Source organism: Drosophila innubila (genome assembly GCF_004354385.1).
Source record: "Drosophila innubila isolate TH190305 chromosome 3R unlocalized genomic scaffold, UK_Dinn_1.0 2_E_3R, whole genome shotgun sequence".
NCBI classification, from domain to species: Eukaryota; Metazoa; Arthropoda; class Insecta; order Diptera; family Drosophilidae; genus Drosophila; species Drosophila innubila.
Window position 1 is genome coordinate 21831328 of NW_022995380.1, and position 12682 is coordinate 21844009.

Sequence of the window (12682 nt, forward strand, 5' to 3'; positions counted from 1 at the left end):
TGCTTAAAAGCATTATTTGGTTTGACCCCTACAAAGAATACCGTTTTCTTTTCTTTTCTCTTTTATTTTACAGTATTTTATTTTTTTTACCTCTGTGTTGTCGAAATTGCTTTAAATTTTGTTGTTGTAATTAAATTACTTTATTTAATGTTAATTGACAATTATGAAATTAAGTACAGATAAATATACTAAAAATCATATTTAAATTATAATAATAACTTAACAGTCATCAATATTTATTTTTTAATTTAATGTCAACTAAGTGCATTTGATATAAATTAATTTACAATTGTAAATCAAAATTTATAACCATTTTTATTAAACTTGAAAAATGTATTAAAATTATAATAATTAGAATAGTTGAATATCTTAAAGCCAAATAATTTACTATAATAGAGAGACTGTAATCAATTTAAATTTTAACAAATCTTGGTGTTATTTTTTGGCGGTTTCAAAACCTCAACAACCAATTGAGGCTAATAGGGAAACATTCAATACGCAATCAAATGAAAAATGCGAAAAAAAAAAACAAAGCACGTGCTCTATATTTCTATTGATAATGACAACAAAGAGGAAGAGGGAATGAACTACGCATCAAAAAAATACGAATGAATAGAAACTAGTATTTACTACTACTACTTAGTGTTGTTATCTATGCTACAGACACCAAAAAAAAAATATATATGCCAGCAGAAAAGTTAACAGAAAAAGTACAAAACATAATAATGCAAAAGTAAACAACAAATTGTGGCGTGATAAAAAAGAGGCAAAACGGAAAAAAGAGGGAAAAACAAAGTTAACAAAAAAAAATAAATATAAGCATATGTATGTGCCATTGAGTTAAGTTTACGCATTCGTATCTCTCTCTCTCTCTCTACCGCACTCTATCTTTGTCTCTAGCTATCTCACGCACAGAGTCACGACACACATTTTACAGTTACGCATTAAATACACACACGCATACACAAATTAGCAACAACAACAATTTGCATGTATATATTGTTGTTTACCCTGCTTTTTTTTTTTTGTTATGGTATATGCGAAATTTCCGCCTTCTGGCCAAGTTGTCTGCGTGTCTCACCTGCCAGCGAAGGCCGCAGTCAAATTTCAATGTTTGTTTACCTTTTTTTTCTCCTTCCTCTGCTGCTGTTGTTGTTGTTGTTTGGTCTGGCGCTACCTCGCTTTGGTCGAACCCAGACACAGATACAGACAAAGCCACAGCCCGAGTCTCAGTCTCAGTCTCATGTCCCAGAGCTGAGACCGGGCAGGGCTTTATTTGCTTTATTCGATTTTATTGCTGTTTTCATTTCAGTTTGCCAAAATGTATGAAATGTGTGTCAGCGACGCACAAAATAAAGAAAGAGATTCACAAATTAACAGCAACGAAATAATAAAGAGGTCGCCTTTTATTTGTTTAAAAAGCAAAAAACAACACCAAAATAAAAATAAAATAAAAAATAAAATAAAAAATACAAATAACACAAAAACAACGTCAACAACAACAACGAAATGAAATCAAATTCAACCATGACAAATTTTGGAAATTACGCATAGGCTGAAAATTTGAACAACAACAATTTAAGGCCTGAACAATGACCAAAATAGCAACAATGCTCGGAAATATCAGGCCCACAATAGATGCCAAAAACAATGTACGTCATAAGTGCGTAAACAATTTATTGTTGTCGCTAAAAAAAAATAGCAGCAAATAGTAAAAAAAGATATTGAAACTTTTTGAAGTAGTTTGATTTTGTTCATTGATAAAAACCATGTTATTAGAAATAAATTCAGTATAGTTTAAAAACTTATCAAACGTTTTTATTTTTAACTGTGGATTATTTAAAGGATAATGTAAATATTGCGTATACGCAATGTTGGTCAATTTAAGTTTTAGGTATTTACGCTTCAATTGTGGGTTCCAATTGTTGTTATTTCACAATGACTTTATATATTTCTTATCGTACAAACTGATAAGCGTTTGTGCTGCAAAAAGCCTCAATGAAGTTAAGTTGCCATTGAGGCGAAAATAACATTCGCTTTTTTATAGAACAAATGCTACTCAAGATTTGCACCTTGCACGCAATTCTAATCAAAGTGGCAGCAGCTTATCATGTCTTGGATATTCCACCCTTGTCCATTAAAGCTGCGCCATTTCTCTATGGTCAACAATCAGAGTTATTGAACCTGGGGCAATGAACCGCCGAACTGAAAATCAGCCTAACTAAATATAAATTTTAATTTATTTTTGGTATCACAGCTTGTGAATCTGTTTTTCAATTTGCGCTTGAAGCTTTGATGTGCTTTCGAAGCACACTTTTACTTTTGTGCGATTGTTGGGCTAACTTCTTGCTAGTTTCGGGTGAAAGTTGCTCAAAATTACGAACAAAAGTAACAACAATGTTTGCTGTTTGCTGTTTGCTATTGTTAAATGCCTGGTCCTGGCCCCAACCAATTACCCGGTCCAATTTTCGAGCACGTGTCTAATTCAATAAACTCATTTCGCGAGCGGACTTTAATTGTATTTCAGTTGCTCGGCACAACCACAAATCAAAGCAAAACCAAAGCGAATGCAGCTCAATTCAAATGCGATTTGAGCAGCAGCAACAAAAACAACATCGACAACAACAACAACAAGGAGAGCTATAAATTGCAGTTGCAACTAATTTTTATGCGGCATGCAAACGAATAGTCAGCTAGATGCAACATCTAGCCCCCTTCCATGTGTCCCAGGCGTCCTCCCTTTTGCCCGCTCACCTCCCTTGCCACTTGGTTAGGCATATCATATCGCATCTCTGGAGCGCGCATATTTCCGACAGCCGCCGTTGCACATTGCAATGTAATTTAGCTTTCAACACCTTTTTTTTCTGTTTTTTTTTTTTTGTTATTGTTTTTCGCCGCATGCAGCATGCAACGTTTGCTGCTAGCGTCGCCTGCTGATTGCAACCAGCGGCGTGGGCAAATAATTGCCAACAAAACAGCAAACAGCAAACGGCAAACGAAACAACAACAGCAACCAAGTGAAAATCACTGCGCATTTCCCAGGCTCAACTCAACTCAACTCGGCTCGGTTTTGGCCCGAAATCGGCGCGAATATATCGCATTTCAATCACGCGCCAGAGTCAGAGTCACAATCCCCGAGCTCCTGGTCCGATCTGTGCCTGCCGCAATTTACGTGCGGCCACGCAGTGAACCAGCCAGAGAGAGAGACTCGCAGACTTTGAGACTCTGAGACTTTGAGACTTGGCCAGCAATTTTGCAAAAACAGAAACAGAAACAACAACTGCAGCTTGCAGTTTATTAAAGTTGCTGCGCAATCGAGCGGAAAGCAACGGACTATTTATTGTTGTTGTGGCTGTTGTTGCTGTTGTTGCTGAACCTAACGGTACCGATTGTGCGCACAAAATGGCCACATCGTGATGGCTAAAATATCCCCTGTCCATAGTTGCCATCCTGTCCCCTCCATCCTCCGGCACGCGCCTCAGTCAACAGACCGGCCGGCAAAATCAACCGCCGCTGACCGAACGCTGACTGTCCGTCTGTCTGTCCGTCTGTCCGTCTGTCTGTCCGTCTGCCTGTGTGCTTCTCTTAATGCAGAGATTTCAAAAGTCGATTTATGCGCAAATTTACTTTTATGCGATTAGCAACGAGCGGCACAAATTTATCGTCAAGTTTAGTCAATTTAATTGGGGCGCAGAAACTAGCAAATGAAGCAGAAGGTGCCAAATGGATAAAAGCCAACATCAACTGCAACAGCAACAGCAACTGCAACATCAGCAACTGCAACTGCAACTCCAGCTCACTTCCCATATTGTATGCATTTGCCCCGGGTTTAGTTTTTATTTTTATTTTTTTGGCTCCTCGGGTTCGGATAGCACACATAGCGCGTGCATTAGACAAAGGCTAAAAACCAAACCTGGTAGCTGGGCAATAAAATTTTATGGCAGCTGTTCTCAGAAGGAGTTGCATTCACTTCAATGCAACAAAACAACAACGATTCGATGCTTTTGCTTTTGCTTTTCCATTGGCTTTGGCTTTGGCTTTTTCGCTGCCTGCGGCCTCTGATGTTGCACAATGGACCGAAATGGTTCGAAAGGGTTCGCGGACAGCAGCCAGAATGCATTTTCACGTTTCTGGCTTAAACGTAGCAGAAGTGCTGATGGCAGCGATAATAAAACAACAAAAATAACACACAACAAAGAAACAACAACTAAGGAAATAGTCTACAAGGCAGATGATGATGCCAATTCTCTCTCTCCATATGCACAGCCCAGATAGGAAAAGCTCCAAGAACTATTGTCATATTAATGATGTCTGCACGTCTTTGTAAGAACTTAGAATAATATAATTAAAACTGTTTAAGGAAAGCATCCTAAAATTATAATTTAATCACAATTAACTTTGTAGTTTTATAGCTTAAAGATTCAGAGAGCAAACAACTTTTTATCAAAATTAATTAAATTTAAATACACAATGAATTAAGAAACCAAATCATGATCAAAATTACATTTCTTTATGACAGTTTAAAGTCGAATCTTTGACGGACATCTTTTAGTATTTAAATATATGTTTAAGTTTACTTAAGTATTTAAAAAAGCCTTTTTTAAGCCAAATGCTCCACTAACTGACTCCAATTTCAAATGCAAAGAAAACTAAAGAACATTTCCTGCTTGTAAACTAGTTGTGCATTTGATTAAGACGTTGTCATGGAGTATGATCTGGAATGCAGCCTCAACATTCTGATGACTGTATACTCCGAGTATTGCTGACCTTAGACTGATGGCCTATGCAACTGGCAGTCAATGGAAACTGCAGTTAAGCCGCTTAGATTCAATCACCAAACAATTGTTCACTACAACTGACAATGCACCAAACATAAACCCTCGTTCAATCCTGCTGGGGTCTGATAATGTCTTGAGAATAGGGGAATGGGGGTCCTGTTTTCATATCATTTTCCAAGACCAAATATTAATCCGGGCACGCAACTGGCAATGGGCTACTTGGCCCTGTCAATAACAAAGACGTCGCGACGTCTCAATTGTTGACTCAGTTATGTATAATGCAGGAGAATGATGTGAGATGCCGAGAAGGAGCAAAAGGAGCATAGCATCACCAGCTTTCTTTCCACTCAACTTGATTACGAGTATTTCAAATCAGTTTTGCCATTTGGCGTTTTGAAATGTTTTGAATTTATGAGACGCCGCCTCAGTCGCTTCTTTATTATTCTTCTATGCACCCTGCCTTATTCTGCCCCTTACTATTCTTGTTCTATCCTCTTTGACTGCATCCTCTGGTTGCATTCTTTAGCGAGCGCTTTGCCTTTGTCCAAGTTATTCGAGCGTAAAAATGATGTTCATAAAGCTAACGCCAAAGGATATCTGAATTGGCTGCGCCATTGTTGTTCTCGCCTCATGTTGTCGTTGTTGTTTTGCTTGCCAAGGTTGCTTCAAGGTGAACTTAAAGCTGAAAGTCTTCCACCTTAAATAACAAATATTCTACGGAAAACAACACCTAATATTATGTTAGTTGGCACAAAGTCAGTAAAATTTGCAAAAAAAAAAGAAAAAAAAACCAAAATTTACCATAAAATATTTGTATGCATATTGTTTGATGCTATCGTAGCTGCCAATTAATGACGAATGAACAAAATCGACAACAATAACAATGCAGGGGCATTCAAAATCGCTGGCCACAAAATTAGTTAAATGGAAAAATAGTTTTGCGTTGTTTTTTGTTGCATTGAAATGCCTCACGGGGCGATTATCGTAAAGAGACCTCGTCACATTGTTGTTGTGCAAATTACATCGCCAACAACAACAACAAGAACAATGTGTGTGGCGGTCGCTTTGATGTGCTTAGAGTTTAGGCTTTTGCGGGGGCGTCTAATTAAAGCCGAGCCTCAGAACAACTGGGCCAATGCTGGCAGTTGAAATTCTTTGGAATTGGAATTGCCCACAGCAACAACAAATGCGGCTCTTTATCTGCGAGAGCGATGCAATAAATAACCGACAAATTACCAACAATTTGCCTCATCAAACAAAATTAGTATATTTTCGTATCACTGATATCGTTATGCCACAATGACACTGGCTTAAAGCGGCATTTGAATAACAGTTTAACAACAAACAAATGGTATTTACTACAAAGTTGCAGTGGCAAAGGAAAATTTAAAGATTTTGTAAGCTTTTAGTATTTGGAACAGATCATTGTTTTATGATAAAGTTAAATTTAATTTTTCTTATTTTTTTTTATTTGAAATTCCAAGAAACTTTCAAAGACATTCTGAATATTGGAACATTTATTTATTTCTTTTCTTTTATTTTTTAATATTTTTATATTTTTTCAAACTGTGGCAATTTAAAGTTCTTTTTTTGATAAGTTTATTCTTTCATCAACCAAGTAAATCAAACTAACTCACATTTAAACTTCTTCTTCTTACAGCTCACGAAAGCGTCCGCAAAGCGACAACTTTGATTGCAGCTGCGATCAGTGCAAAAAAGAATCATGTCATGCAGCATTAATTTTACTACAAATACAAAAATCAACGCAAAACGGTAAGTCAAGGCGAGACATTAATTCATAAAATAAGTAAAAGAAATTTTAATATATTTTTGCAACTTTTCTAATTATTTTTATTTTATTGTTTCATCATTTCAGCATCGGAAATTTGGATGGGCTCCAGTCCAGGCAGCAGCTCATCGGCCTCTTGGAGTTCCGGTTCGGCATCGCCGCCATTGAGCGATGATGGAAACGCTCTCCATGGTCACATAAATCTATCGCCACATGATGCGGCCACAACATCGGCAAATGCACGCATACGCACAACATCGGTGTCCACATCGGATGAGGGCATTGTCATCGACTTCAAGGAGGAGCGCAAGAAGAAGGTAGGTCACACCACTGTGCACACTGATTAGATCAAAGGAATGCGGCCAGACGGCCAAACAGAGCGCAACGCCACAATTTGTTGCACATTTTAATTGCAACTTTGTCAACCAAATTTAATTGCTATAATTATATATTTATGTAAATGTCACTGCATAAGTTTCTTCTGTTTTTTTTTTTTTGGCACACAGACAACATAAGATGTGTATCTGTCACACGGCGTATGCATAATTCGCCTATTGACTCATTACTCATACGCAACGTGGGCAGCAAAAGCAGAAAGCGCTGTAAGGTAGCGAGTTGACATGCCAAGAACATCAATCAAAGTGCAACTCGCTAACTGCACAACGACAACAACAACACGCAATAGTTATGCTTTTTTACATGTCTTTCCCTTACAAAGTTTGAAGTATTAAATATACATAAAACTCAAAGGCAAACTCTACGTAAGCAAAGAAGCTTACGCAACTTTTCAACCCCCTCTCGGCGCCCTTTGATAGCGTGTAGGTCTGTTCGCTCTCCAAATTGTTTGTCAGCAATCTATATGCCCAACTATTTAGATATCTATTTTATACACTTTTATGTGTGTTTGCTTGTCCGCTTGTGCGTCACTTTGCCAGCTCGTCTTTCAGGTTGTGTGGCTCTTGCTTTTAAGGGCTCTCCACACACACACACACACACAAACAGCACACCAAGGCCACAACAACAACAGCGGACACGATACATATCAAAAGTGAACAGCAACAACGGCAGAAGCATTTGTCGAGCATTTGTTAACCTTGAATATGTGATTAGATTTTATTTACATTATGGCAACACCATCGTCATCGCCTTCGCCTTCGCCTCTGCCCCCGCAGCTATTTTCCCTGTACCAGCCTCTGCCCCTACCCCGCACTCTCCACGTGTTTGCCATGTTGTAAAAGGGCTGTTCGAGTACATTGAGAATAGAGAATGATAATGATAGTGCATACAGAGCCAGAAAGGTGATAAAATTGCTTGACAGCCGGGTTAAAGGTTGACAATGATGAATCAGTTATACGAGTATACGAGTATTAACTGATTATTAAATGTTTGCCCTTTTATCTCCAATTGACTTAACAATTAAGCAACGTTACGCTTTGGCTTAGTCATTTATTATTAACATTTTACTGGCAATCATTAGAAAACAATCATACAAATGAAACTGGTCTGCACTTGAATGTTCAACAGAAGCATTCAGCATTCGTTGCCACTTTAAGCTGCTGTCATTTCGATTGTAATAACATTTTTCAAGTGCTGTTATTTCCCTATGGCCAGACTTTCACTTCAAGCTGTGTCCGGCTGATTACCTGTTGCACAATCCACCGAAAGTTGCCCAAAAATTGTCATGTTTCCGGTTGTCAGTGTCTGAGCGCATTTGAATTTGTGACACGCCCACTGGGCGCAGCTGCCACTGGAGTCCGCAAACAATGCACAAATTAATTTGCGCCCAATAGCCTAGCGGTCAATTCGAAAGACATTTGCAGCAACGTTTCCGCATAATCTTGAATGTGGCAAAACAAACAAAAAACAGACGAGGCTGCCACAGATATGTGAATAGATAAATTGTGAGACGGATGGATGGACAGATAAAAAGACAGTTAGATAGACAGACAGACAGATGGATAGATAGATAAATGAGAGCTCCACAAAATGATCTCAGCGCTGGCAATGAGCGATCTGTCGAGCTGCAAAGCTGCAGTGAATGCAATTAATGTCTAATTGTGTGCAATTATTGTTGTGGGCACGAGCAATTTCCAAATGCTTCAGAGACATGAACACGTGGCGCATACGTAACGCGCATTACTCATACGCACTGTTTAACGCAATGCGGCGGCTTTGTCTGCCTGCAGCTTTGAGCAGCCGCAAAGTGCTCGGGACAACATGGCGCATGATTAACCTTCATTACTCAACCGAGCGGCCGACCGTTGAAAATTACTCATACGCCATGATGGCTTTTGTTTTGTGTTCATTTGTGGTAAAACGATTTTAAATGCAGATTTATGCGCATTCAACGCAGCAGTGACAACTGCTGCCACAGTCACAGTCACACTCACAGGCACAGGCACAGTCACAGCAACAATCACAGCAACAATCACACTCACAGCCATGGACTTTTGCCTTTTAATCAAGGCTGCGATTGCAAGGCTGGCAAACCACTCAACTGCCAACCACGAACCGCCGGCAACCACAGTGGATTGTTTAAGTGTTGCTCGTAAATTGCCCTGCTGCACACTTGTGCATTATAGACTGTGGAAGGGGAATGGACAGCAGTCAAATGCATATACGTACATATATAAACGACGATTAGAAGTTTCTATGATTGACGGTTTTGTCGGGCATTAAAAAGAAAATGTGTAGCAATATGTTTTGAACTATATTTGCATTATTTTAAAACATTTTCACGTGTGTAAGAAAGAAAATCGAGTGGGAAATTACCTTAAAAGAATTTTTATATTTTTTTTTAAATAGGAAAAGTTTAAAGTACTAAAGTTTAACAAAGATGCATTTACTCAAATTGATTAATTTGCATTTTTGGCATATTTGGCTGCATATTTGCAGATTGGCTGAAAAACTTGTGTTCTTTGGCTAAAAGCAAACGCTTCTATGTTCAGTTTTGTGGACCCGGCTAATTGCATGTTCTATGTATAAGCTTTGCAAATGGCGTTTTCCGCTTTTTGTGCTGCTACGTGAACGAGTAGCTCTTTTATTTTTGTTTTCTAACTAATTTGTTTTATAACATCAACGACAGCAGCAGCGGCAACGGCAGCGGCAACGGCAGCGTCAAAAGCTAACAAAAGCAAACACAAATTATAGTGCAAAATAAGGCAGACAGCGCGGCGTGTGCAAAGCACTGTGGGCGAGGGCGGTTTGAGGGGCTGCAAGGGATGGGCTTAGTCTAATGGCAGGGTAATAGAAAGGAAAGGGAATGCAATTGCGGTTTAGCTTTTGCAATGCTGACAGTTCTAAGCAGCAACAACAAACATCATCAGCGACTGCGACAGCGACGACTAAAAAGCCAAATGCAGTCGACGTTGCCAGCCAACATGGCGCGGCACACGAGTCGCTTTAAGTGTGTCTGTGTGTGTGTGTGTGTGTGTTAGCTTACATTTGTGTACGTGCCTTGGCAGCTTAGCTTTATTTTGCCTTTTGTCGACAAATGCGCTGGCAACAAATGGCAAATGACAGCTGCTGCCAAAGGTAGAAGATGGTCTATTACTACCCTTTATGAGAAATTAAAGTAAAACAAATGTCAGTCAAAGCAAAGCGTCTTACTAATTAACAAAGCTAAGGACAAAGTTAATTTTTAACAATTTTTCTTAATATTTATTTTTTTAATACATTATTATTATAAATTTTTCTGTTAATTTAAATTACATGTTAGTTATTTTACAAACTGAAGTTCTAATTACCATGCAGTTTTACAGGGTATTGTCTGCTGCAGCATTGCAAGCGACATTTGCTTTATTTTTAGGCAAGTCTTTAGTTCGTGCTGCTTTTGTTTGTTTGTTTGTTTTTTTTTTTGTCATAGTTTTTGTTACAGCTGCATTTCTAAATAAGCTTAAATTTATATTTGTGATATATAAGCAGAGACATGTGTTACCTTTTGGACCCCCACACCTGTATCTTCCACCTATTTATTTGGATAGATACATTTCGTTTTTAATATTTGACTTTACTGTGTGCATTTATTTTTAAACCATGCTAACACAAGTAAAGCAAAATTTAATTAAAAATTGTACAATTCATTTGCGAGAGTGTATGAGTGTGTGTGTGTGTAAGTGTGTGCAGCAACCTTGAAACAACATTCACTTGACAAACAGACAAAGAGAAACAGAGATTGGCAAACAGCTTCGTCGATGCCTTTGGCACTTGATTCATAAGCCAAAGTCGTATTAATTTCACTCATATGGCAAAGTAACCTTGAATTCTGATTAGGAAGCAATTTCAATTTATCTATCAGTCATTTATTTTGCTGGCCGCCGCGTCGATTTTATTGAGTTATTCACTTGGCATTATTAAAAGTTAATTGTGTGGCTAAAAAGTAAATTACCTGCCCTCCCCCTTCCTGCTGCTGTGATCATCAGGCCAGGTGCAATTTCAAAAGCATTAGCGCAACAATTGTAAATGATTTGGTTCAAGTGTCGTCAGCTTACTTGTGTTGTGTTGTGTAGTGTTGTGTAGTGTTGTCTTGTGTGTTGGCTGTGATTAAGCAACACGGGGCGTATGAGTAATGATCGAGCAAACAGCTGAGCACAAATGATTATCTGACTGACAGTCATCAGTCAGTCCGTCAGACTTTCTGTCTACCTACGCTCCGTTGAGTTAAATACGTGTATATATGTGTGTTGAGTGCTGAAAGATTATACTTATTTCTAAGATTTCTAAGATTTATATTTCCGTCTCCTTGAAATTAAATAAGCTACTTGGCCATTGTTCTCTAACTTCTTGTTATTTCACCAAAAGGAGTCATACAAAGTGCAAAGTCATGCATAAAACCACATTTAGTGTTTGCTTAGCTCCAAATTTATGTGTTTGAAAATTGAGCGTAAAGCTGTCAAATGCATTGAAATAAAAGCAAAACCCGAAGCCAAAACGCACAACAAATACGTGTATTCATAGCATATAGTTGGAACTACTGAAGTTAAAGGCGAAATGCTTGCAGCAGCAACAATTCGTCTGCGTCACAACCAGGAGTGGCAGCCACAACAACAACACTAGCAGCAACAACAAAAGTCAGTGAAGCACAGCCAGTTGCAGTTGTGTGCGTGCGTGTGTGTGTGTGTGGGTGTGTAGCTGTATGTGTTTGGGAGAAACGAACTCATAAATTTATCATAATTGCAAAAGGCAGAAAAATGTGACTGAAATGTGTAAGAGCAACAATGGCAACAACAATAATGCAATGCAAATGAAAAAGTCGTAAAGAAAAAATGCAATAAAAATAATTTGCCATAACAGGCGGCAGCAAAATAAAAAAAAGAATACATTCATTCCTCTGGTTTCCCATCATAATAATAAGCATAAGTAAAATGCCGCTGCCGTTAACAAATTGCAAAATGTACATTTTATAATATTTTATTGACATAACTGAATCAGTTCGTGTTCGCCATATTTGAAAAGTCATTTGCTAGTTTTGCACACACAAAAGAATTGAATATTCTGTGCCAAGTGCAAACAACAGCAGCAATTTTCATGTTCAAGGTGACAAATATTGAACAGAACGGAATGGAACGGAAGGGAACGGAAGGGAACCGAACGGAACAGAAAGACGGACACTTGAGCCAAATGCCTCATCGTTTGTCCTTGTTTCGGTATTTCATTTTTCTCTTTGTTGTTTTTTTTTCATTCATTTTCTGGCTCGCTGCGGTTTGAACTTGTTTATTTTCAAATACATATTTGTTTGTTGTCTTTAAAAAGCGAAATCAATTGTTAAATCTGCAAATTTGAGATCACAAACTTCAACTCTAATATCAATTTGTCTACTTAATTATCGATAAATGCATCGATGAATATTGCTGCTATTTGTGGGCAACAATTCGCAATCGATTCACTGCCAGCTGCCAGTCATCGTTGCCTTTGGCAATCAGCCCACCTGACACACTTTGCCGAGCCCCTGCCGGCCACATTTAGCTTTCTTTCATTTGATTTTGATTTTGATTTTGATTTTATTTTGGGCATTTAAAATAAACAGTTGCCACAGTTCGTCCCATTTGTGCAGCATGCAAATTACAAATGTCACTCAAATTGTAATAAATTTGAATAGACTTGCGGCTGCTGCAGA

At 38.2% G+C, this 12682-nt stretch overlaps 1 protein-coding gene across 1 annotated transcript in view; it reads left to right on the forward strand.

Annotated features, from left to right (window-relative positions):
• The window catches only part of LOC117792396, a 144414-nt gene that overhangs the window by 82798 nt on the left and 48934 nt on the right, over window positions 1-12682 (forward strand). Inside the window, 2 exon segments of the mRNA XM_034632527.1 lie at window positions 6439-6551; window positions 6658-6884. Of these exon segments, the coding sequence (XP_034488418.1) occupies window positions 6439-6551; window positions 6658-6884 (340 nt within the window).